The sequence below is a fragment of the Numenius arquata genome, chromosome 5, assembly GCF_964106895.1.
Source record: "Numenius arquata chromosome 5, bNumArq3.hap1.1, whole genome shotgun sequence".
Taxonomy (NCBI): Eukaryota; Metazoa; Chordata; class Aves; order Charadriiformes; family Scolopacidae; genus Numenius; species Numenius arquata.
This window is the reverse complement of record NC_133580.1, coordinates 48,119,011-48,142,129: the sequence shown is the minus strand read 5'-3', so window position 1 is coordinate 48,142,129 and position 23,119 is coordinate 48,119,011. Positions and strand designations below refer to the sequence as shown.

The following is a 23,119-nucleotide window of genomic DNA, read 5'->3' as shown; positions in this document are numbered from 1 at the left end:
TGAGGTTGAAGGCATTAAAAACCTTTAACCTGGGCATCTCTTTCTGGGTGGGTTTCGTATTTAAGCACCATTATTCTCTGAAAATTGATTATTTTTACTTTGTGCTGTACAGAGCATATCATATTTGCTTTCACCTGTGGCACAGTGAGTATTACCATATGGTTTGCTCAAAGTTGATTTTTTTTTAATGCTTTTAGTGGTAAGTTAACACTTGGTGCTCTTCTGCTGTATGTTTTTTAGACAGGAAAAGTGACAGCATGTGTGTGTCAGAGGAAAAAATCTTAGCTGGATCCTGGAGAATAAAAATAAACCAAGCTCAAATTCCCTCTGAAGGGAGAGAGCCAAAGTCCTGCAGGTAGGAGTTTTCATTGTAGTGATCCCCTTTGGCAGCTAAGTTAGTGACCAGTTTTGGTAGGAAAATTGAATGACTTCAGGAGCATCCCCTGGTACCCATAAGGAGAAGGATGGTGTGGTGCAACACCAGACCCACCCCCAGCCCACGGAGATGGAGCTGAGCATCACCAGCAGCTCTGCAATACCGCCCTTTGCACAGGGACACCGACCACAGCCCTGCACGCGTTCAGGGCTCAGACTGCAAGATACCTGTAGGATACCTAAAAAAATCCATGTTCTGGAAGGAGACCCTGAAGGTCTACCTTGATAATTACATACATTAGGTAGATCTGCTCATGTATGGCTATTTAGCGGAATCTCAAAAAGGAGAAGCTGTCACTTTGCAATTTATTTGTTCTTCCATTATCCTTTTTCATTCAGTTGGTAAGATTTAGCTGTTTTTTTCCCTTTTAGGGCAGGGATCATGAGGGATGCTCTCATTCGATTACATTCCCAATCCCAGCGAGCATCCCAACCTCTGTTGCAATTCAGGTGGGGCTTGGAAGGGGTAAAATGCAGTGGCTCTGGTTTTTGTGAGAGTGACTTGTTTCTTCACGTTAGGTTTTATAAAGCAAAGCGCAGGAGATTTGAGTCTCCTGCTCCTTGTTTGTCTTGCATGCACCTTGATTTTTGTACTGTGGTGGTTTATTTTTCTAGCAGCCTCTCTCTGCCCCCATCTATAAATTGCCCTGTTTCACACATCGCAGGGGAGGTTAGGATGCGATGTTTAGGAAGTAGAGTTATTTTTTGAGGGTGGCATTATAGCTTAGAAAAGAAACCATCATTTCAGATGAAGCAAATCCCAACAGGTCTCTTTGCCCCTTCTCCTCCGTTATTTAGGTTTGCTTTGGGTCAACGTGCGGCTGTCCCTGCCACAGCAGGATGCCAGCGGAGCGCCAGCCTTTTCAGATGCAGCAGCTCACTCACAGCGCTGTCCCAGAGGATTGTGGCAGATTGCAAACACGCTCGGCACAATCATACTATCCTAATTAGCATAATGATACCGCCTAATTTATGTGCAAATTGCCCTAATTTATGTGTGTCAATACATATGATTAAACCAAGCACGGGCAGAATAGGGTTCAGTCTCAACCCAACCCGGGAAGCGTAAAACTGTGTCCACCCCAAAATGTGTGAAAGGTCTAAAATTTCTTCTCCATTTTACTAAAATATGGAGCTTTGTACTGTTTTGCTCCCGCAGCTCTGGCAGCACGAAGGGATGTGGGGCAGGACTAAACTCGTGGCAGGAGGTAAGAGAATAAAAGATTCCTGTGCTGAGATTTGCATGGATTAAAGGCAGCTTTAATTTGCCTTGATACATTTGGCTTTCAGGTGGATTACGCAGGTGGTGGGATTTGGGGCTGTCTAGCCAGCTAATACCTGCCTTACTTTTATTTTAATTATTTTAATAAGAGATGGAGGAGTCCCATCACTGTAGGCCACCTTTGCCAACCTCGGATTTTGAACATTTTTGTGTTTTATACCATTAACATCTTGATTAACAAAGCTGCTGTCGTCGTCTGAAGTCCCACCTAGTGCAGCCATTCCCACGTAACTTTCTCAGCTGGGTTCTTCCAAAAGAGACCTCTTAGTTTGTGAGCTTGTATTCTTCGTTTTTATAAAAGCAATGGTGTTGTGCCATAAAATCGTTCCATAGAGAGCAGGATGATCCAGTGCAGAAATGTGCAGCTTGAGTGAACATGGGCCTGTTTGGATGCCTGCTGGTCCACCATGTCCACCAAAGTATTCATTCCTGTGACTTTAAATATGCTAGTTTGCCATGGAGAGTGGCACAACCTGGCTGCAGAGGTTTAGCAGCTCTAATGTAGCGGGTAAAACAGGGAACCAGGCTGTGAATTGGGTTTGGACCCTCCTACCAGTGTGGTCACTGACTTTCTGCTTGAGCTGTTCTGGGAGAGAAAAAACACCAAGGAATGGCACATTTCTCATGTTCCCAGCCAGCTTTTTGTAGGTACTGTTTGCAGATGTAATTGCTTATTCAGGGAGGGAACATCCTACAGTTCTTTATAGCTCATGATAGGGCTCTGACCACAGCTGAAGTGTCAGGACACCTCTGAATTAGTAGAAGCTGTTCACTCCCAAGCATGTAACTCACCATCCTTAGCATTTTCTTGTTTGTTGATGGGAAGCTGGCAGGAGAGCTGCAGTTTTGAGGCTCCCAAGGTCTGTAAGATAAGCTGCCTCTGTTATTTGTTCAGCATGGTTGAATGCAGAATTCTCTCCTGCATTAACTTGCACTCTGCCAGTCGATGGACCATCCCTTGGAACAGTCCATCTCCAGGGGATGGAGCCTGTAGGTGAGCTTGCAAGCATGCAGTTCTTAATCTTCCATTTCTTTGTTTATAACAACACAAACACAACCAATTTACCTGACTCCTCACCAATAAAACTGTTTTGTCTTGTGAATCCAAAATACAAGAGCACAAGGTAGACCTTCTCCTTCACCTTGCTTGCAAGGTTGCAAAGGAGTCTGATCTTTAAGCACAGCACCATATGGGAAGAGACTTGGCTGCTGAGCCTAAGGGTCTCTTTCACAACTGAAGCTCTTTCTGAAGCTGCTTTATATTACAGCGTTGTCCAGAAACACCTGGATCAGGTCAGTGTTGGATTTCCCAATGCTGCCAGTCTTGGAAAACTGAATTTTGGCCATAGAGAACAGAAGCTCCTTCCTATAGTCAGTGTGCCTTCCTTACTGTTGATGTGCTATAACAGCGTATACATTTACCTGGTTAAACTGCTTTCATTCAAACATATACAACTAACATATACAAATAATAATTACAAATAGTAATCAAACTATTCCCAAGGCCAGTGGGTTGCACCCACAGCTTACCACAGTCAGCTGACTGCACCAGATCCTCAGGATACCACATTTTTTGAGGATTATCTGGCAAGCGGATTACGTTGCTGGCACGTTGGGGCACAGTGGGGTCGGGGCACGGCAGATGAGTTGAAAGGCTTGTACGTGCCCAGGGCTGAAACAGCCAAATGTGGGACACACCACCTCCTTTCAGTTCTGTCGTACGTTTGCACTTTGGCAGTTGTGTTTCCTCTATACGCAGGCCATATGACTAATTTCTAAGAACAGATGTGGATGTAAAATATTCTTGTAAGCATTTATAACGTAAGATGTTTCTACTCTTACATACTTGAGCGACTTGAGTGCATGCCTGCACCACGCTCTCTTACCTGTCAAGTGGAATGAGGTTTATGAGTCACTGCAAGTCATGCATCATGAATTACTCTCTTCTTCTGGTACTGATATGTTTTTACAGCCATCTGAAGACGCAGCCTGTTCTAAAACCCATTCAAACACGTTGCTTTGACTTTTATAAGCTCTTTTGTTTTCATTCTGCCTTTGCATTTGCTTTTTTTCATTACCTTCCAGTGTGTATTTTTCCTTCAGCAAGATGTTGGCCTCATCTTGGAAGGAGCCGTGAGTGTACACTGCATGTGTCTTGCTCCAAGCTTTGTAAAAACTCAGCTTCATTGCTGATTCCCTTTTAACTCTCAGATGATGCTAATAACAGCAGCGAAGGGGAGTCTTTTGTTCCATCAACGCATTCTAAAGCTGGAGGTGAATACAAAGTCTTCCAACTTTTCTTGCACTTCTCAGCACTGTTTGAGGCTGCGCTTTGAATCTGGCAGCTTTGTGAATGAAGGAATAAATTGACCATGAAAATATTGACAGCATAGTTGCTTACGCCAACTTCCTGATTTGGTGCCATAAAATTTACCCCTTTGTTTAAATGCATATAGCTAACTCAAGGACGGAAGGACCTCATCCCTATTGCACAGGGAGGAGAGGACAGGGTGAAGGCTGGACTGCGTTTCTGCAGCCCCCGGATTCCAATGCCCCAGCATTGGAGCATTGCCGGGAGCAATGACAGCAGCGTTGCTGGGAGGTATTGGGAAACGATGGATCATAAGGAAAAAAATACAAGTGGTTCGGGAGGACCAGCGAGTTTGGCACCTCGCAAGTTGTGCTGCTCGCTTTGAGCCAGAGACAAGAGAAGGCAAACGCCTCAGCTGCTCTCCGGTTGCCTTAAAGAAGAAATATCAGGAATGTAACCCAGCTCTCCTCCTCCCTGCCAGATAATGTCTTTTTAATCTGCTCTCTCTCAACTTCTCTTAAAATGGAAGTTGCTGGTTGCTGGTGGTCTGCTTGGGTTAAGCAGCGATTCTGGCAGACTTCAGAGCAGACATGATCTCCAGGTCTCGATGCTTTGAAGCTCCTAGTTCTATCACACTCGACTAAATCAGATTTTTTCTTCTCTGTGGAGGTAAAAATCAGCCTTGCGCGCCCATCTGATTGAAGTGCTGAGACTTGTCTAATTGAACAAGTGCTCGAGTCAACACTTGAGTAGGATGAAAAGCAGTGAGGAGATCACCCAGGGATTATGTCTGAGCTCCGCAGCTACTTGGCACCGACAGAGCAGATGGCTGGGTCACATCCTGCCCAAGGCTGGGGAGAAAAGATGTCAATAGGAAAAAAATATTAATTTGGTTAAATATATTCAACTCTAAATCTAGAACTGCCTCAGGTCTCTAATTTCATAATTTATAGCATCAACCCAGAAAATGGGATTAGTGAAAGGCAGGGCTGGTTCTGCAAACTCCTGCAAGGAGCCCACTGCTGCCTCAAAGCTGATGTAAGTAAAAAATATTTTGGGAGGGAAAACAGAGATGCAGAGAATGGGAGCGACTTGGCTTGTCCTGTAAAAGTGGGGATCAACTGGGAACAGTCTCAACTTCCCAAGTGAACCGTGAGCCCCTGCAGTACAGCTTTGCTGATGGGAGTGAGGAACCCACGTCTGAGAGCTGGTTTGTCCAGAGGGACAGCTGGGAAGCTGGTTTGTCCAGGGGTGTGAGAACAGGACAAATATCGCTGACGGTCATCTGGACCGCGGGGACAAGCTTCAGCCTGTTCCCTGTAGGATTGCACTTGATCCTGCAGCCAAAGTCTGTATCCAGAGACGTTTGGGCTTGGAGAAGTCCCTGGTGGCTATCTCACTGGTACATGGCCATCGAAAGTCCTGGTGACTGCAGTATGGCTTCCTGACCTCTTTCCTCGGGATGGGAATGAATGAACATACACAGAACTGCTTTTTCAAATGCCCCAACCACTTCTGTCTGGGTAAATATTCACTCGTAGGAGCCCGAGGCAAATATGATGCCTTCACTATGATACAAATTATCTACTTTTTCTAGCTGTGGACCCTTCCAAACTTTACTTTACTTTACCCCAAACAGCAGTGTATGTATCAAGTGAAGCTGTGAACGTCAGAGTCTCCTTCTCATTTGTAACTGCTCCTGCTGGCCTGTAATCACCTGCTGCTGTCTCTGCCCGAAGCACTTTTCACCCTGGAAACTCCCATGATTTTGCCTTCTGTATTTAAAAGTTATTTTCATTTTTTTCAAGTGTGTCTCTAGCTTGAGCAATAATGAAAAGCTGCATTTTACATATAGGTAAAATGAACTGGAATCACCTTTCCGGCAGCAGTAAGAACACTGCTTTCCTAAGATGCTGGTGAATTTTAACTCTGGTTTTAAAAACTTTTTCTTTTTTGTTTATTTGCAGGGGGCACCACTGGAAGAACCTTTATGGGGTCCTAATGACATGCAGGTGGACGATTTGCTTATCATAATTAAGGTAGGAAGAAGCGTTGTTAATTTTGGCATCTTGGCATTTGTCCTCTCCTTGAAATAAAATCGTGCTCACTGGTCACCGGCCAGTCATTGCTCTATTTTAGAGTTCAGTACACAACCATGGCAGCATGGAGTCACACACAGCCGAGGCATTAACTTTTTGTGTTAAAGTGTCCCTTTAAACACAGGGGGAAGGGAAATCTTATTTAAGAACTACCTGGGAACGTAACTAAGTGGAAAAAATCTGACTTCCTCCCCCAAAGGATAATAAGGTCTCTGTTGGTGCAGAGTTGGAAGGGGCATGACTCTTATTTGAGAGCACTCTGCACAGGGATTTTTTTGTTCTGCTGAAACATAGTGGTTGAGTAGGAATTCAGGTTCTAACTTGCCATCTCAAAAAAAAAAACCCTAAAAATATATTTTATTAGTTTATTTCCATCATCTGGAGCTTCTGTGGAAAGCTGGTCTATCTCCAAATGTGGCAAGAGAGTACTCAATTCTTGATTAATGAAATGGAGGAAAATCCCTGATGTTAAAAGCACTAAACTATTGGACAGACTTAGAAAAGAAAATAGAAATGTGCACAGAGTTAAATGTATTTATAAGTAGTTTTGATGATACTTTAATATCTGGATTCTTGTCTTGCTGGGTCATTTCTGCCACTGCTGTTGCGCTCAGAAGCATCATCAGGGTGGTGCAATGGTCGCCTTTGGTCTCTGCCTCACGTTGCAGTCAGAAAGAGGGTCTTCCTTGTAGTCACCATATAGACTCCTAAATGTGAGTCGACCTTTCCCCTTGCAGTCAAAAAATCCTAGGAGGGCAGGAGTAGGGAGCAAGTGATTTGCGATGCAAAAGCCATTGTGATTTTATGCAGGCAAGAGAACCCTATGCCTTTCCAGGCTTTGCTCTACACGTTCTCATAACATTTCAATTTACAAGCCTGAAAAGGTCTCAGAGTTCCCACCGATATAACAAACCTCTGCAATGTGCAAATACCCTAAATATAGCAAAATTGGTTGCTCTGCTTTGGAGCTTTTTGGTGAGACCAATGTCACAGACAGGATTTTGTTCTTGCATTTATCCAGACTGTAAATGTGTAAGAAAGTGTGGTGGGTGAACGTGGCATGTGTTAAGTCTATCGTACTTTAACACAGGCTTTGCTTTATATTGCAGTTGGGTTTTAGACTTCTTATTAGCACGGGTGGAATTAGTGGTTTGGTTGGTGTTTGGTGTCGGCGGATAGTTTACTGGTTGAATTGTTGGAGGGAGAGGGGGAAATTCAAGCTGTAACAAGAGCAAATTCTTTTAATACAGGTTTACAGTTCTTGAATGTATTTGTACTTTTTGTTTGGCTTGCGATAAGATGCACAACTGTGGAATTTGCTTGGAGCAGGGATTTGCATGAATTATTGTTTCTTACAAAATGAACATCTGTGCGAGCCTTCTCCCTGTGCTCCACGGTACCAGAGCACCCATTAGAAGGATGTGTGTGCCCGGACACAGCGGTCAGCAAAAGCCAAGTGCTTGGGGGAAGGAAAGATGGAGCAGTAGAAACAAAGCTGCTGAAATCAAGGGGAAAACTCCTTCTGGGCTGTGCAACAGCATCTGGATGTGTGTGTTTATTTTATCTGCTAACTTCTTTCCTTCTCATTCCAGCAGCTTCCAGACTCTTTCATCTAATAGCACGATTTTTTAAAAAGCAACATCCTCCTTTTAGGAAAAACTTGGGACAATTATGGTTGGCCTCTTGCAGAGTTCAGTTTTGTATTTAGGAAGTATAATGCCATCAATCACAGGAGCTGCTGATTGAAATAGTGTGGACCAAAAACACAGTAGATGGGAGTAAACAATCATTATAGATCGTCTCTTGATTCTGCACTTAAAGCATTTCATTTGGAGGGTTTCACGTTCTCATAGAGAGATCTTTCTGTAAATCGCTAATTAAGCAAATTAGCTACAGTGTCATCAGTCTGTCTACAAAAAAGCAAGAAGCTGGTGTTTTGAAGAAACTTCAGGCTGCAGACTCAAATTATCCAATATTTAAAATTATGATGTCTCATAGGAATGGGAAGAGCAATGAAAGACTTCAAGTTTGGGTGACTTAAAACCAGCTTTCACGTAGAAAGGAGGGGGTTTTAGTTTACTCAGAGTTCTACATGGATGCTGAACCTGTCGTCCTAACTTAAAATCTGACTAAACTTCACGACATTAAATAATTTGCTTGTAATCCTTTATTTTCATTTTGTAGACAGTAGAAAAGGCTAAGGTAAACATGTTAGGATGTTTATCTAAAATACTTTGTGTAATGTACTTATTCTCTCAAAAGTTGGTTTTGATAGGGGAGAACGAGGAGGAGAATTTCTTCATTTACTGAATTAAATCCCAGTGACACAGAGCATCAGGCATAGGTGTGAGTGATGAGACAGGTGGGGCATTAGTGGTCCCACCATTTGTGTGAGTGGTCCTGGGTTGGGAAGAGCACCGGTGTGTGTTGAAAACAATGGGAGCGAGGTGTATGACGGGATGGAGACATAGCATTGTGTTGCGACATCTGTATTTGAGTATGCAAAACATTGCCAGATATACTGATTAATAATAGCCAGCTGATGAAGATACCACTTGGGCTGTGTGTGTGTCCTGGCACCAGTGGGTTTTTTGAGGGTGTTATAGTTGTGCATTACAGGGGTGAGTACAGGCTTACAGTGAGCTGCTCAAAAGGGCAGAAAACCACCCGGGTGTGGAGGTGACAGTCATATCAATACTGGTGCAGTGCTGTGCTGAGTGCCATGTTGTGTTGAGGGGGTGAGTGCTAAAACCATATATCTTGTTTCAACAAAGTCCATCCAAAGCCATTCGCTACCTTCGGACCATCCATATGCTTCCATGTGCCTTTTCCCGCTGCATTGCCAACATCTTTTGGGAGGTGGGAGCCGAGCCGACATGCCCTTTGGATTTGCAGAAGGGCTTGCTGCGTGTGGTTTTCTTCTCACCAGCTCCAGCAGTGCCGATTGCCAAGCTGATGTTTTCAGTGCTACCCACAATAACTGAAAGATCTTTCCTGTGATATAAGAGTTGGTAATTGTGGTTGGCTTGTTCCTCTGGTATGCATTCCCGTATTAACTTGAAATTTAATTTTTCGTTGGAGTGCTGCTGCTGCAGCTGAGGGAACGGCTCCGTCCCCTCCAGCTGTTCCCTCCAGGATGAAGGCACCGGCTGCTGCGGAGCTCAGACTCTGCACCCTTTCTCAGGAGCTGGTCTTAAGGATTGCTCTTCAAAAAAGTGCATTGGTGCCATAGCTTGACCTTCTCATTGAGTACATGCAGTTGTGAGCAAATTGCAAGAGAAGCAAAGAAGAGGTGACGGGTCAGGACACGTCCCAGTCCTGCACTGGTTCAGCCTGGTGGCTTTTGCTTTGGATGGTGACCAAGCCAAGAAGTGCTTTTTCCCCCACTTGGAAGATTTGCTCCTGTAGTTTCAGTTGAAGCCACCAACAGCTGTAATCCTTCTCAAACCTTTAAAGATTGCTGTCAAATTTTGACATTTTTTGATGTGCAGGCTGACCCTTGGAGGGCTTTTTGGAAATGCAGAGGTTGCCCTGAGACCAGAAATCACAAATTACTGGTGCTCCTAATTCCCATAGGCACTTCTCCCTCCCATGTCTTTCCTATGGAGCTTCAAACTCCTACATGGTATTCGACGTGACCGATGTGAGGTGAGATGATCTGGCCTGCTGCATGCTAAAAATACCCTGGATTTGTATGAACTGTTTCACAAACCGTCAGTACTAAGCACAAACCTCCAGCGTGTGGCTGTTGAAGCTGATTGCAGGCTGGGGACGTGAAGGAGACAACTGCTTACAGAAACCGCACTGGGCAGCATGTTGGAACCTGCAACCCAAATCTGGAGCTGCTGTATATAAATAATCACATCCACCCTCCCTCTTATTTCTGACAACTACCTCCCTGAATGGTAATTTATTTTTTTTCAGTAGCTTGTTCTGCAAGCAGGATTCCTCTTGCAGGTGTTTAGGAAGACCTCATTTTTATGTTAATTCAGCGTAACTATCAGTGCACAGACATTGATTGCGCTTGCGTCCTTCTGAGATGTGTGATTTTTCTTGAAATTCAGTCCAGAAAAACTGATACCAGCAACTGATGTACCTGTCACCTGAATCAGATGGGAAACTGCACCAAATTGGTGGTTGCCTCAAAAATACGTTGCTAACCCTTGTTCTGCAGGGTATAGCAACCACAACTTCAGCTTTCAGGAGGGTTGCAGCTGTGGTCTGCAGCCTCGGCTCAGGTTTTCAGTGGCGTTTGCTTGCTAAGTTTTGAGGGCTTCCTTGGTATCATGTCTCCACTTAGATCAAGCAGTGCTAATTACAGCTAAACACAGTTACCGCTAAAACTGGAGGACTTTAATCTATAGGAACAATTTTTTTTCGTAGTGATTGCTTCAGACACATCTCTGCTTTGATTATATTTGGTCCCATGAAAGGATTGAGTTGATCCACTTGTGTCACCATGTTGTGTCAACATGTAGTTGATCTACTCAAAAGAGTAGATCCTTCACATCAGGCAGATAACATATTATGCAATTTAAATGACTATTTTTGCAGCTCAGAATGGATCTTTTTCTGAGCAAGTAATGCTTACTAGCTCCATCCAAACCTGCCTTCCTCTGCTTGATCAATGTTGTGTAACAGATGTGAAGGCACATTACTTGCCACTGGAGAGTTTATCTACTCCCGGTCAGAGCAATCAGAGGAGATGACAAGTCCAGGAAGTGAAGATGTGGAAGGGGTAACGTTCAGGCTCCTTCACCATTGCTGGGAGCCAGGAGGTGCCTCTGAAGGATGGAGTGGTGTGGGGTTGCTTTTGTTTTCAATTGATGGTGCCCATTCCTGGTTTTTCAGGGTGTCCTTCATGCTGATCTTAGCTTTTCATCCCCCCATCCTCACCATTTTGTGAAACTGTGTTAACAGAGAAGATCCCTGCTATCTGATGGTGGAAAGCAAACAGAGAAGAGCGGATGAAAAGCCTTCAGCAACCGCAGCTTTGGGTGGCAGTGGCCTCCCTGTAGCACGGGAGGCTTCCATCAGTGGCTCTGCAGAGGTATTCAAAACTGTGGGTAGACCTGATGGCAGAATTGCCTGGTTAAATAAGACAAGGAGAAGAAATTTAATCAGACCTGCTTTTGTTTTGTTGGTAAGGACACAAGTGAAACTGCTTTAGTGACATTTTTTTCACGGTACCAAATATAGAGGACACTGAAGCTGGAGGGACCAGAGGAGAACATCTGGTCCCAGCTTATACAAACCAAAATCCATGAAATTATGGAATTGCACCCAAGAGGTTTCTTGCCCCAAGGCTTTACTGTGTGCTGTAAACCACATCCAGGTTTCAGGAATACATTCGGTCAGCCAGGTGCAGGTCAGCGATGGGATCAGACAGGTCAGTGGGTACTAACACCATTAACTTCTTATATCTCCTTTTCCAGAACTCAGTTCTCGTTATTTAAGCATTTTGTCATCCAAATCCCTGAAGTTCCCTGCTGAAAGCTTAAACAAATATACCAATCCTGTCAGGTCTTTCCAGGAGCAAAGCATGGAAATCCCCTGTCCTCAGTCTGACACCGTCACCAGTATTTTCCTCTCTCCCTTGACCAGTGACTTTTCCTTTAATATCGCTGTTTAAATTTTCTGTGGCTTATGTAGTGATTAAAAAGAAGAAAAAAAATAACATATGCTACAGGAATTTGGCAAGCAACGCGTGGACCTCTTGCAGTTCCAGTCAGTGGTTAGACGGATTTGTCATACTTACATTATACACGTGTATGATCTTGCGGTGAGGAACCGTGGTGCTTGGTCAGGGACCTGTTCCCTTTTCACACAGAGTGATTCTGAGGGCAAGCAGATATTTAGAAGGGGTTTTGTATGTGGATGTACATGGGGGGATAAGGCAGGCTGGAATAATTAATTATTCTCTGGGAAACCAGACTATTAACAAGTGCTGTGCTGCCTTATCCATGATGGTCTAAGGTAGACATGTTTTATGGGGCGCAATATCTGGTAGCAGCTGAACTACTGCAGTTGGGGAGAGACAGACAAGCTTTTGATGCGTAAATCCTCCAGTTCTGAGACAAAATGCCTTATCCGTTTTACAAGTTCAGCCAGTTGCTCTGAGCATCATCCAAATATAACACCACTTTGAGTGAGAGAGAGGACAGTTGGTACCTGTGGAGCTGAGGGATGTGCTTACTGGAGAAGAAGGTAAATTATTTCCTGGGGAACATGGAAGGGTTATCTGGGGACCAAGAAGGAGGACAGTTATACACCGTTGCTCAGTGACAGTGAATTTAATTCCTAATCTTGCTTATTGAATGTGTTTTATAGATATCTATCAAGGTTGATGTGTTTTGCAAGACATATACCTTTTCTTGCCTGTGCCTTTGTTACCCAGCTGCTTCTGCTCAGTGTATGAGTTGGCTCATACAGGTAGTGCAGGAGGAGGGTGGTGTACTGGGTGAAGTGTACAGTATTTGGGGAAATGAATTCTGTAATCCATGGGGTTTTGCTACTGCAAAGAACATTTGTGGGGACGGGGGCTATGTGTGAGCAAACATTGCAGCTTGGCCAGGTTCTGCTTCCATTTGATCTGGTTCATGTGCCTTGATGAGCAATTCAGCAAGGTTTAGGAGCTCTTTGAAGAGCTAGAGGGAGGGGAAAAGCTCTTTGAAGTAAAATGCTTCAAATATAGATGGAGATTATACTACAATAAATCTGTGTTTTACTTCAGCATGGTGCTTTCCTTTCCCCATTGCAAGGTGCCTTGCTGGTACAGCTTGCTGGCTTGACTGCACCTCACTTAGCAGATGTTCTTGGCAACCTCAGGTCTTACCTTAGGCTGAGCTTTGAGGAAGCATAAGGTCAAGCTGCTGTAGTTCTAGAGGAAGTTTGCAGGTTATAAGTTCAACTAGACTCGGTCCTTTAAAAAAATTTAAAAAGAAAAAAAAAAAAATCGTGACCTGCTTCCAGTCTCGTACAGGGGGTTGGAGAAGTCAACAAGGTTGTGTGAACAAGACCATGCCACTAAGGAAACCAGATACTCAAGCGCCTTAGTATTTGCAAAAGATCTTGTATTTGAGACAAACTAGTTCTGAGAATTAAATGCTGCTGTCCCCACCAAATAAGTGGATGTTGTGGTATCTAAGCTGATATCTGAGCTTCTGAGCACGAAGGTCTCTGCAGCTGAAGCCCATTTGGGTTTAGTTATTGCATGTTACTACGTACAGTGTGTTCCTCCTAGCAGAGAAAAGTTAAGGGGGCATGAGAGCTCTGCAGGATGAGAGGGAAACGACTCTGGAACCACAGAATCATAGAACAGTTCAGGTTGGAAGGGACCTTTAACGGTCATGTAGTCCAGCCTCCTCTACAACAAGCAGGGACACCTTCAACTCGATCAGGTTGCTCAGAGCCCCGTCCAGCCTGACCTTGAATGTTTCCAGGGATGGGACATCTACCACCTCTCTGGGCAACCTGTACCAGTGTTTCACCGCCATCATTGTAAAAAAATGTCTTCCTTTTATCTAGTCTGAATCTACCGTCTTTCATTTTAAAACCATTACCCCTTGTCCTATTGCTACAGTTCCGTTTTAAGTCTGTCCCCTGGTCTAGAGATTTGGCAGCAGGAAAAATGATTAGAGTAACTGTTGAAGCTGCACTGAGTTGCTCAAGAGAGCGGTGGGTCAGGATCCACGTTGTGTTGGTGCATTTTCATCTGTGCAAGAACATTCGGAGAGGTGTGCTCAGTGATGCGCAGGAGGAAGAAGTGATGGACGTTGAGCAGGCACTTGTCTGGATGCCCAGCATCTCAATTCCTTCAACCCAAAGATGAACTTGTAAGATACAGACATGGTAAGGCAGACGGTGGGACATCCTGACCCAGAACAGTGTGAGCTTAAAGGATCTAGAGGGAAAAAGTTAAATATGAGCAAAAAGCAAATTATCTGGAAGGGCTGGAGCTCTGCCCTTCAATGCTTCCTCAAACCGGAATGTGCAAGTCAGGAACACAAGGAATGGCTCCTGTACCTGGGGGTCCTTGTGCAGGGCTGTGTCAGGAGCGGTGGCATTGCCTGGATGTTTTCTTCAGAGTCTGCATCTTCGAATGAAACGTGCAGCTTGAGCCATTCGGAGAGAACAGATATTCTGCTTGTGCGCTCTCCTCCTCTTGCTGGGCCAGGTGTTCTCTTACAGACACCAATTACAGTCAAAAAACATTCTGAAACTCAGGTTGCAATGGATCACCACCTTCAGCTGCAGGGGCACTGACTGTGCACATCAGGCCACCTCCTTCGCTTGTCACCACTTTTTAAAACACTGCTGTTGAAGAAAGGCAGAGCCCTGGTGCTGCAGCACCCTGTGGGTGCTGGGGTGCAAGGAGACCTCAACACCCATGCTGTTGGTACTCCTGCCAGAGCTCAGAGGCTCCTCTGTCTGAGAGCTCAGACACGCATTGTGCATAACGAAGATTTGTTTCCTGAAATGACCAATCGCAGGAAACAAATTTTCTGCTCTTCAGCTGCCAGCCCAGCCCGTTGGGTTGCAGCGACGCAGCCCAGCTCCCGCTGCACCCAGCCTGGCTTGGGTGCTAACAGACATCCACGGGCACAAAAGCAAACTGGGAAGCCCCGTATACCACTGGTTTTGAGCCAGTTTCTCGATGAAAGATTGGCTTTTCTGGGGGATGCTGCCTCCTTCTCTTGGTAGCTCCTTCCCCAGTTACACTGTTTTGCTTTGGAGACGAATCTGTTAAGTTCTTTTCCTGAGCATCAGCCAGAGGCTTGATCGAAACCTATTTAATAGCTATTTCTTTATTTTTATGTGCTCTGACTAGGGCCTGAAATGTATCATTTGGGAAGATGTTTTAGTGAGATGTTGGATGGCAACCCACTTTCTCCTCTGCATTAACTGCTTTAAAACATCTACTCCCTGGTTCAATTTTATTTGCCCTTTAATAATAAAAGATAATATCTGCTAGACACTAGTTTTTTCATCCCTCAGGCAGGTGTTTAAGAGTTTTCATTGTTTTTAAAGTGGCTGTTTCTGTGCTTTTTGAATGGCTGTGAGCTTGCTGAAGACGATGATTAATCTTTATCAAGTGCTTAATTGAAAATGCTGTTAAAGTGATGTGATGCAGATCATCACCAGGATGCTCAGAATCACCTCTGGTCCACATACTGTGCTTTGAGTATCTCTGCTTCATAAATATAACAAAAGCAGCCCTATATTTTGAGCATTAGCAGGAGGAGAAGCTCTTCTTCAGTGGTTCGCGACCTTGCTTGTAATGAAATGACTTTACTTTCTTATACAGCAGTTACGATAATTTAATAAACTTTTCTCAGTCACAGAAGGAAAGAAATGTTGTGAACTGGTTTGCTGCTTCTCTTCACCATGAGCCAGACTTTTCCTTTTAAAAGGAAAAGTACTATTTAAAACCTGCCCTGAGCCTTTTAGCATCTCCAGTTGAGATATTTCATCATACACCTATTTTTATTAACAGGTTGTGAAAGAAAACCAAGCACTTTTCCTTAGGCATCGTTACTTTCTTCACTCTGAGCTCATCCTAAGTGCAAAATATCTTCTGTGCAAGCTAAACAGAAAGCAAAAGTAACCACGGCTAAAACCTTTCTATGCGATAGGAAAACAAACTGACTTCCGGAAAATGGAAATGTGGCGTTAGTACAGCCTTGGAGTGAGAGCAGTGGGGATGGCTCCATCTGGCTTTAATAGATGTCTACAAAACCTGACGTCAACATGAATTCCCCTTTGCCATGATTCTGCTTTTAATTAAAAAGTCAGAGCTGTTAAAAGGGACTCACTGAAGAGTTTGGGTAGATTTATGCCTAACTGTTGGTGATTGTGATTTCTTCAAGTCAGATTCTTTAATTCAGATTCTGAATATGCTTTAAAGTGTTCAATCTTAAAAATTCAATGCTCCCTTCCATCCATCTGTTGTCCCAGCCCTTTTTCTTGATGAGAGCCGAATAGATCTTTTAGATGTTTATGGTGGGTAACAGACTATTAACGCTAATTGTGTGTGTGAGGGTGACGGGGAGCCATGCTTACTGGCCACAAGAAACAAGGTCACCAGCTGTGTCTGTCTTCAGGATACCAGGGACATGCACAGCACAGGATAGGATGGTAACTGAGAAGTGCAAGGCTCACAGCAAGACAGCTTTCAGACCCTTTCAGCTGCTGAGCTCCCATGGTCTTTATTCTTGGGAGCAAAAGTATGGAAGAATTTTCTGTTATGCAATTTTTTAAATGTATATTTGGAGGGTTTCATCCCACAAGTTTTAAATTTTTTTCTAATCATGCTTTAACATCTGTATTTGGTAAAATGTGCTACTTTTTATGCATTTATATCAGTGACTTTTATTTTATGACTAAACCAGTTTTGATGTGAATCGTCCAACTTCTGGTTTGGGGAGGAGCTTTTTTCTCACCAGTCTACAAGGCATTTAATCTGACTGGAGCACGTGGCCACTGTTATACAGAAAACAAAACTCTATCTTTGACAAATTCTTCCCTGCGTGACTTCAGTAGTTAAAGCTGGTTGAAGAGTTGGCTCGAATCTCCGGTCCAAGGACTCCCATGCTGTAAGCTAAAAGTTGTTTGTGTTTAAAGATGCTGCTTCTATTTTGGTAGGAAAGTATGCATCATCAAGAGGTATTTCTTCCCACTAGCTGCACGCTCATCCCAGAGTACATACAGTTTCCAGAGGGACATCTTCTGGAATAACCCACTGAGGGCACAAAGCAGCCACCCTGATTGCAGACTCATAGAACAGTTCAGGTTGGAAGGGACCTTCCAAAATCATCTAGTCCAACCCCCTTGCCACGGGTAGGGCCATCTTCAACTTGATGAGATTTCTTAAAGCCCCGTCCAACCTGACCTTGAATGTTTCCAGGGATGGGGCATCTACTACCTCTCTGGGCAATCTGTGTCACTGTTTCACCACCCTTATTATAAAAAATTCCTTCCTTCTGTCTAGTCTGAATCTACCCTCTTTCAGCTTAGAGCCATTACCCCTAGTCTTATCGCAACAGGGACTACTAAAAAGTCTGTTCTCATCTTTCTTATGAGCACCCCTTAAATATTGAAAGGCTGCAATAAGGTCTCCCCAGAGCCTTCTCTTCTCCAGGCTGAAAAGCCCCAGCTCTCTCAGCCTGTCCTCATAGGAGGGGTGTTCCAGCCCTCTGATCATTTTTGTGGCCCTTCTCTGGACCCACTCAAACAGGTCCATGTGTTCCCTTTACTGAAGACTCCAGAGCTGGACACAGTACTCCAGGTGGGGTCTCACCAGTGTGGAGCAGAGGGGCAGAATCACCCCCCTCGACCCTCCTGATAACAGGACCAAGCTGAATGCTCCCCAAAAGCAATGAGCAAGGTATTGTGTAGCAGAGGTTGGGTATCACCGAGAGGTTAGTGACTGATCAGATGGTGTTTGAAGAACATTGTTGGCTGAATGAAGTCTGACGTGTTACTGAATAGTAATTTTCATCTTGTACAGTGAAACATTGGATGCTGTATGTCATCAGTCAAAAAATGCCAGGGATATTTTTTTATTTAAATAGGCTAGGATGCAATGAGGATCCATGCTAGCAGGGGCAGGCTGCTGGTGGTTAATTAACCTGTTAGACATGTGAGGATATGCAAGGAATGTCTGGATGTAGCTGGTAAGACCAAGAAAGCACCAAATAAACAGGCGTTCCCTCTGCATCCAAGGATGTGATCTTAAACCAAAGTGCAGAAGTTAGCAATGCGGTGAAGAGTGAAGCAATTTCTCCCCTAAAAATTGATGTAATAGGAGAGGGGATGTATGCAGGGGCTGAAGAAACACCCGTACAGTTACGTTTCCATCACTGTCATCGCCTTCCTCACATGAATCAAGATAGTTGAGGAGGGAAGTGTGGAAAAGTGGGTGAGCAGTAGGGTGAACTGTTGTGAAAGCCACCATCTCCACCAGCTGACGATCTTGACGATCCTGCTCCTCTTATCTCGGCATTGTACATGCTGTCCTTATGAGTATTTCTAGAGGGATTTACAAAGCTGCTGAAGTGACTTAAGTGCTCAGAAGTATTTGAATACCCCAGTAAGTATTTATCTGCAATTAAGGTCTTGTGAAAACATTGTGAAACATGAGCCATCATCTGAGTCCTGCTTCCCTATCTGTCAAACTGGCAAATACCAGGCTTTGATTGTCTCTTGTCCCTGTGGATTAGAGCCATCTCCTTTTTTCTTTGCACAGAGGATCCACCAAAGCATCTGGGACTGTGCACAGGCTGTCGCAGCTCTGAACAAGTAGCAGCAAGGCCCATCTCTGCAATTTTCATGCTCGCCAGTGCCTTTTGTGAGATGGTACCAGCTTTAATACTTCAAAGAAAGGTGTCAGAAATGCAAAACTGAGCAATTAAGGATTAATCTGCTTGTGGGGATCGGTATCTGCCTCCCCCCTCCTGATTACGCTGTAAATTAGTGGTTGACTTGAGCACTGTAGTGTAGCTATTTATACCTCGAAGGTTTGAATTATAGCTGTGTAGATTATATCATCCCTTTGTTTAATCCTTTTTCCTTTCTTCTGTCATGCTTTTGACCTCAGCGATTTTCAAAGCAGTCAGATTCGCTTCCTATGGTTTCCTTGTGATGGTATTTGTATCCAGGAAAGGGGAGGAGAATTTAGATGGCTTTTTCTGTACCATTTTATTTTCTCTAATGCTCTCCCTTACTCATTTCCTCACCCAGTCTTTTTTTTTAACCTTTTCAGAGGTTTTCATACCTCAACCTTTGTAGCCTTTCTAGGGCTTTTTATTTTCTAGGGCTTCAAAATGGCATGCGCAGAGCTAGGGGATAACCTGGGTGAAATTGCACCTTAAGGGCTTGAACGCTTCATGAAAAGCTTCAGTAAGGAGGTCTGCTGCCATGCACCTGCCTGCTTGTTGGACCTACGCCTCTCCTCCATTCCCCCCCACCAAGGAACAAGCGAAGCGAGGGAGGGTATTGTTGCTATTGGATTTATTGGCTGTGATTTTGCAAATAAATGCTTTATAATCACTTCCTTGCTGCGCCTCGCAGCCAAGAAAGGGAGACGTGCAGCGAAGGAAGGACAGGCTGTCTGCTTGTGCTCCGGCTTTCCCTTTGGATTTGCATTTCTTATTTCCAGGACTGCTTTCTTTTAGACCTCTAATAAGTGTTAGAGCATTTAGAATACATATTTATTCTCATAGCTCTCTATAAGTTGCATTTTAAACAAAAACCCCAAAGTTGGCCTCAGGCCAGTGACTGCAATGGTTCCTGACTCTTTGCTCTCTCAGTGCAATTTGGTTGTTCCTGTACTTCCCATCCAGGAGGAGCCATCAGAAAAATAAAGGGGACAGGAGACGCAGACATGCTGAAGTCAGATGAATATTTTTAAATATTAGACCGTGCTGTGCAAGGGTAGGAAATAAACTTTGCTGCTAATGCAAGTAGATAGTTGCTCTGCAGTGCGAGCTTCCCTCCCATCCCTTTTGATGGGGAATTCCTTCCTGGAGCAGCCCTCCCACCAAAAATTTTCCCTTTGGCTTTCATACCCTTGTATAGCAAAACTTTTTATTTGGCAAAGCGCTAAAAGGACTTACGCACATGGTTAAATGTTTTAAACAAGAAGGAATGAAAAGAGCCAGCCAGCAAAACTCCTGAACACGAGCATAGACCTTTGAAACTTGACGTTGAGCTGAGCCGCACACCAGTGGTAATGATAATGGAGGCAGTAGGAACACTCGTGTGATGGGAACAGCCTTTAATTACTTGTAATATGACTGAGCTGAATGCATAATCTCTAAAAGAGGGGATGTTGCCTGTTAACATCCAAATGTTAGCAAACCCAAGAGGGCAGTTTCAACCATTTCCCATAATCTTTCCCTGTAACTTCTTTTTTTTATACGCTTTCCAGATTTACCTGGAAATGGAGAACTTGCATTTAAGTTTAATTTGGTAATGAAGAGGAACCTTAAAAGCGTAGGCTGAGAAGGTATTGTCATTTTTATATATAATTGTTGTTTATTTTCCTTTTTGTGTTAGTTGGACGACTGAGAGGCAGGACCCTGAAGTAGCAGGAGGGCTCTTAGATCGAATAAGTAATTATTTTGTTAAAGTTTTAGAATTTCCATTGTGATTAAGCCCAAAATAACCATCTATTTGAATAACTTGGAATAGTTAGCACCAACAGCAGGACATCAAATAGATGGATCTGGGTGTAAAATTCCGTATTGAAAATTGCTGGGAAAGGCACTGGCAGGTTGGAGTTGACTTTTCCAATCAAGGCTTTCTTTAGGATGTTTTCAGTCAAAGCCATTTGTGAGGCCCTTTACTGGTATATCCCATAACCATCAGCCTGATGGATATTTGGGGGTTTGTTTGTCTCTTGCAGCTGTTCCAATTTTTGTGAATATTTTTTTGGAGCAACATCTCAGACCTTGGTCCTACTTTTCCCAAGCTGCTGCCCACAATCTGGCCAGAAGTCAGCCTGTCTCTTTCTCAGTGCCTATTCAGTGTATTTATGTGAAGTGGAACCTATTGCCCGCTGCAGAAAAGCCAGTGGTTGGATAAACCCAGATCCTGTGTCTGAAATTGAGTTAGGAATATTCATCAGGCAAATCCGGTATCGTAGCCTGCATTTTCATATGCCTGGGGAGTGTTGCAAGCAATTAGACTGGTCTGATGGGATGGGTCCCTCTTCTCTCTCCCCATATCCCAGCCTTTCTCCTTTTTTGTTCTGCCTTCCTTCCCTCCTCCCCAAAAAAGGAGGGGGGAAAGGAAAGTAAAGTAGGTTGTATGGGTAGAGGGGAGGTGTAATTATGAGCAGTGGGACCAATTTAAAAACGGCAGGTTTCAGAGAGACTCAGACTTTATTTGACATGTTGGGCTTTTTCATAGAGAATAAAAGGAAAATAAACTAATTTATTCCTAAATTGTAATTCCTTTTTGGTATTAATTGGTTTAATTAGTGTAGTTCATAAATGCACATATGCAGGGGAGAGAAGGGGACTGCAAATTAAAATGAAGAAATTTTCAAAAGGAAGGTCTTGATAGGAAAGGCTTCCTGGCAGTGAGATGTTTCAGGCTGCAGGGAGAAATAATATCCCAGGAGAAGAGGTGGAAATTCCATCGCTTTGGACTTTTATGAGTGAGACTGGATGGAGTAATTCGTGAAGTTTATTGTAGGGAACAGTCTTTTGCTGCGTGGTGGGTAGGACAAGATGATCTAATCGATCTCTTCCCTGTCCAGTTCATATGGTTTTCATTTCCTTCTGCTGAGAGGTGGGCAAGGGAGGTGGACTGGTGAGGAGTCTGGTGGTATTAAGGGATTGGTCATTTGTTACAGGGTTAATGTTTCTCTGGGCTGTGATTCTGCTACTCCAAAATATTTCAAATTAAAAAGGACTTTTTAGGCCTTGCTCTGAACTATTTCTAGATGTAGAACGATGTAACCATCTTAGCGATTATTGCTCTTCAGCTTTCCTGAAACTACAGTTGAGACATCTCCCAAAACTGTCTTGTGTCAGTAGGGTGTCAGCTCCGGAGCTCAGTAACTGAATACTGTTTCACTGAAATGTCAATGGCTTTTTCTTTGCTTTTGCCCGTAAGAAATCTTATATCATATTTGATCCACAGTACAGAGCTCTAAGAATGGGTCAGAATGTAGCTGGCAATCTCCTCTCTTCTGACCTTGGTCATCATGGAGGTTGGTGTTGAGAAAACCTTTTGAAGCATGTTAGTATTTGACCTGCTCGTAACGCTAAATTATGTGGCTAATGGCTCTTGATATGTTGTGGCTGAATCGTGGCTTGAAGGCCGCAAGTGGTCTACTACCAGCCTTATTTATCTACCAAGGTGGTTGCTGTTTCTATTTATGGGAAGAAAAGCAAGGATATATGACTGTGTACAGATCTCTGAGGAGGAATGGAGAAATCTTTCTTACCTAGGAAGGGTGGCTTTGCAGTCAAGCTAGAAATTTTGTGATGGAGGAAATGGCTATAGGACCTGGGAGGATGGAAAAGACAGAAGAGTGGGCTGTGACCAGTATTTAGGAAGAAGATAGATTAAAGTTTGGTTTGATGCTAAATGTGAAGGTTGGAGCAGGGATGATGAGGACTGCAGAGTGTCAGACAGAGGAGTAACTTAAGTAGCTTGGGTCTGCAGTGCGGTCAAGCAGTAGGATGCTGGGTTTGGGAGTTCAGCCTAAGCCCAGCAGGGCTCGTATGGAAATCCTGTGCAAGAAAACCTTGTATTTTATGACCAGCGGAAGAAAGATTATTCATTACTTCTCTGAAGTGGCACTAGCTTGCTGTAGTTCCTGACTTCATGGTTATATTTGTCCTTGAAACATCGATGCACATAAACACAGTTTACATGTGTCTAAATTTGAGGCCATGTGAACTATAATGTCCATCTTTATTTGGTTCTGTGATATAAGGCTCATATTTCCTTGTTTCAAGTCTGAGAAGTTGAACCACAGATATTTGGCTCATATGACCATCTCTGGTGTCCTCTCCTAAGCAAAAGCCTGCAGAGACCTCCCCCAGATCCATGCTCATGAGCAGGATGCGCTAAGAACACATTCATCCCCTTAACAAGTGCAAGGTCAGGTTTCTGATGGATCTGTTTTTTTCTCTTGGAAGAGGAGGTGGCTTTTCAGGAGGAAAGGTCCCTTCTCCTTGACAGTGATTTTATTCCCCTGACAACTTTAATTCCTTCTGAATTTTCCCAGTTGTGAGAAACAGCAGAAGTTGGATGCTGCGTAATCTCCAATCCCCAGCCAGTTTTGCATTCCTCCTCTCAGCATTGATTTTTAATATTTTTTTTTTATTTTATTTTTGGTTTTTACCCCAGTATCTTAAAGGATATTTTCATCTTCCCTGGCAGAAGGAGGAATGGTTTTCTGGGACTACTATTGTATCCAATTTTCCTCCTTGTCTAAGATTTATATTAAAAATAATAATAACAGCAATGGAA

General features: G+C 43.7%; 1 protein-coding gene across 1 annotated transcript in view; it reads left to right on the top strand.

The window, feature by feature from the left end:
- The first annotated feature begins 6,027 nt into the window (after positions 1-6,027).
- PTPRA (protein tyrosine phosphatase receptor type A) overlaps positions 6,028-23,119 on the top strand; it is a 74,117-nt gene continuing 57,025 nt past the window's right edge. The window contains exon 1 of the mRNA XM_074147610.1: positions 6,028-6,067. Within this exon, the coding sequence (XP_074003711.1) occupies positions 6,035-6,067 (33 nt within the window). The 5' untranslated portion in view covers positions 6,028-6,034. The remainder of the gene's footprint in view (positions 6,068-23,119) is intronic.